Source organism: Melanostigma gelatinosum, assembly GCF_949748355.1.
Source record: "Melanostigma gelatinosum genome assembly, chromosome: 23".
Classification (NCBI taxonomy): Eukaryota; Metazoa; Chordata; class Actinopteri; order Perciformes; family Zoarcidae; genus Melanostigma; species Melanostigma gelatinosum.
In genome coordinates, this window is record NC_136656.1 from 1,381,389 (window position 1) to 1,385,203 (window position 3,815).

General features: G+C 39.6%; 1 protein-coding gene across 2 annotated transcripts; it reads right to left on the reverse strand.

The window, feature by feature from the left end:
- Positions 1–1,812: 1,812 nt before the first annotated feature.
- On the reverse strand, positions 1,813–3,815 carry LOC306796625 (ladderlectin-like). 2 transcript variants are annotated; one of them, XM_079295663.1, is made up of 5 exons: positions 3,655–3,815; positions 3,207–3,316; positions 2,979–3,113; positions 2,529–2,640; positions 1,813–2,172 (listed from the first exon to the last, which is right to left on the reverse strand). In XM_079295663.1, exons 1-5 carry the CDS (start codon positions 3,713–3,715, stop codon positions 2,105–2,107), a joined length of 486 nt encoding a protein of 161 aa, XP_079151789.1. In that variant the 5' UTR covers positions 3,716–3,815; the 3' UTR covers positions 1,813–2,104. The 2 variants fall into 2 exon arrangements, with proteins under 2 accessions (XP_079151789.1, XP_079151790.1); XM_079295664.1 differs by having other exon boundaries at positions 3,207–3,313; positions 3,655–3,813.

Sequence of the window (3,815 nt, forward strand, 5' to 3'; positions counted from 1 at the left end):
TTCGTCGAACACTGTTGCCGTGGCGACGCAGTCTTCGCTGTGAAAAACGAAGGTAATTTTGAGAGGCTAAAAATGCTCGAAACATGAGCAAACTTGGCACACAGATTACAAGCCCAAAATGTATTTATGTAATATCATTTCATTGGTTCAGAGGGACAAATCGGCTCAATAACGCCCCCTACAATATTTAGACGAAGCGGCCCTCGCAGTACGTTTCACATAGATTTACAAAATTTGGTATGCACATGTATCACATGTGGACTTAAAAGAAAGTCTCTTGGGACCATGCTCTAAACCCAACCGGAAGTCAGCCATTTTGAATTCTTTATGACTTTCTCGTGTCGCTTTTGTCATTTCCAGGCGCTGTACTCTAACGAACTCCTCCTAGGGAATTAATCGAATCAACTTCAAATTTGGTCGGTACAATCTAAAGACCTTTGTGATGAAAAGCTACTCAAAGCTTGTTGTTTTGTGAAAAGCCGTTGCCGTGGCGATGCTTTGTTCGCCCTTGAAAAACAAAGGTGTTTTTGAGGGGCTAAAAATGATCAAAACATGACCAAACTTATCACACACATTTAAAATCCTGAATGTAGTTATCTGATGTGATTTTAATGCTTCAGAATGAAAGGTGAAACTAATCAAAACACACACGGGCAGGAAGTGAAGTTATCTGAAACTAGAGGAGAGGTGGGTAACAAAATAAAACAGGAAACACAAAACATGAATAAAAGGCAGGAAACAGGAAACACGTGACCTACGAGCAGGAGCAGGGCAGATTGTGACAGATCCAGAACTTAAGACAAAAACAAGATCAAATAATTTAAATAGTTACAGTTTCTTTAACTAATGACTCGCATAAAATGAACTGAACTTGCAGCAACTCAAATTACGTATTCATTTCTGAGATCATTTTCTGTGCATAGCAGATTCACGCAGCAGTGAGTAAAGAGGCGGGGCTTATCCAATGATTGTAGAAAACCTCAAAGACAAAACCTTCACACCACCCGTGTGATCATTCAGTCTTTGGGAATACTATCTTCACATTTGGTGTCTTTCTGTTGAACTGAAGCCTGCATACTTGACCGTGTCTCCCTGTTTTCTGATGTGAGGGTCCACACAGGATGTTGTACATTGTAAAGCCCTCCGAGGCAAATGTGTGATTGGGGGCCAAACAAATACATTTAAAAGTTAAAACTTCACCCTGTACGATTTTCACGAAACAAATAAATGAATTGATTGATGGAGGAGCTCTTGTTGAAGAAAATCATCATATAACTTAGGATTGAACTCAACAAATTTGGTTCATCAAAAACATTCTTAGGAAGAGATTAAGGCACGTCAGACAAATTGTAATCCATCACTCCAATGTGTGTCCAAACATTTCCCGTACACGAATTGTGTGTTCTGCGAAAAGGTTATCTTGACCCAAACAAAGTCACGAGAGCATGACATAGTGAAGAGACCAGAGGTGTTTTGTTTGTGCTTCAACCCATTGGTTTGATTGGTGGAAAGTGACTTAAAGGGGGGTGAAGTTTGACTATAAAAGTAATCTGTGAAAAGTAATACGTTGGATTTGTTTGGATTTGCTGAACTCGTATGTTGGCTTGTGCTTATTAAAACACTTCCCGCTGGGTTGCAACTTCAATTCGCTGTCTCTTCTCGTCATTTTGCAACAACACTGCGCTCCAATTTGTAGTGAATGAAATGAGTTAGTATTGATTTGATATGTTTCATATCCACACGGCAACCTGCAGCAACAAGAGCACAGGGCCAACATGTAAAGATGTCTGGATAGATGTATGACAGACCAGCTTGTTTGAATGCTTGAGCCTTTTATTCATGCAGAAAGAAAGAAGGGTTATATGTGTAGAATATATGTTGTGCTGAAAGGATTCGCTCCATAAAACACTCTTATTAAGGCACAAGGCCTCAAAGACAGTCCAGCTCCTGTTGATGTCACTTGTCGTATCGTTCATTAAGTAGCGTTACAGCGACAGAAAAGAAAGCTATAGATATGAAATACAGTCAATGTATTTGCGATCATGCACACAACAGGACTCCTTCTGTGTTACGGGTACTGCATGCCTCGCTGTCACTCCACCAATCAGACTCTCTTGACACACACAGACGGTTTCATATTGCTGCACTGTAGGTCGTCCCAGCACTTCCCATCTGCAAGCACAACACAAGAAGGTGAGTCAGTGAATGTTACTCAAACTGTTTCATGTGACCAATAATTATTGATGGATGAAGTCAGCGAACACTAGAGTCACTAATGCAAATCAAATCTTTGTCAAAACGTGAATAATGTAACACAAGAGGTCCTTGAGATACAGTATGTTAGAGAGCTGCTCATCTCAACAACTTCACACTCAAAACTTCTTTGAGTGCTAAACAACACAGCCAACGAGTGTGAAGTCGATGTGATGAGCAGTTACCAGAACATAAATACATGCAGTTCACTCTCCTCTTTTCATCCACCTCTTATCACGAGTATCACTCCTACAACAAGCACTGTCTTGTTTTACCACTGTAATTCATCTGGATACAATCCTGGTTGCCTCCCCCGTTGTTAGGCTCTCCAGCACACCAGTTCACGTAGCCGAAAGAAGTACCGTCACTCCAGAACCAGACATTCTCCTGGAAGAAAGAATAGAATCGAGTATTACAAGAAATAAAAGTGTTCAAGTTATTTGATTTAAGTAACTTAAGATCAGTTAATTGGTCCCCAGAGGAGCAATCCATTTGTTGGAGAACATTTATAATAATAATACAATTATAAAGTATGTAAAATAATACAAATAGTAATAGAAAGAGCACTTTTAAGAAATGGCCATGGAACTGGAGTGGAGCGGAGCAAAAGAGAGAGAAAGTAATATTATACCTGTTCATATAATATGGTAAAGTTTGAGTAAAGTTTCATGTATAATACATAATGAATGCAATATTTGCAAATGGGGCAATGATGAAATAAATACCTCTTCTGCATCAGAGCCTCCAATCCAGCATGATTGATTCTCTTGACTGTTGTCCAGGATGATCTTCTGAATCCCTTGGTACTCCAGGATGCTGTGGACGGATGCAAGGTTTCCACCCTGGAGCACACAGTTTTTCTACAGTACGAGAGAGAGAGAGAGAGAGAGAGAGAAGAGTTGTTAAACTCCAAGTCAGTCAAAAATACAATCTTTCAAAGCCACCAGCATTACCTCAGCTTCAGCCCAAGTCATCAGTGTTGGAATGTAGCGGAAACAGCGACTGCTGCTCTCAGTCCAACCCTCGGAACAATACGCTTCCCTCTTCACCAGATGACTCTCTGCTGAGAGAAATAGAGTTTGGATATAGATATATAGATTTATATATAGAATAGAGTAATGTAAAGTCCAGTGAGAGACTCTTCATGTAGAATATTTACATTACTGTATTAAAACAATTTATTTTGATGGTACAGAGATGCTAAAACATGATGTAACAGTGAACATATATATGTATATAGATCTATTGAAGTGGAAATCTAAAAGCTACTCTTCTGATTGGTCATTTTCCGGCATTCCCTCTGGAAAAGCTAGACAGTTTGACATTGCAGTTATTGATCTGGATTATTACTGTTCAGTGACAATAAATGAATCTCTAACAGTTTCTATGTATAATACTCACCAGCAGCTTGAGTCAGAGCAATCATGGCACAAACAAGTGCAGACACAGTCAGCGTCTTCATGGCGAAGGCAATGAGATGATGCAGATGCTGAAGATGAAGAGAACAAAGACAGATTACTTATGGATCTGTAGAGAACAAAGAAACTCACTGACTGTCAGAA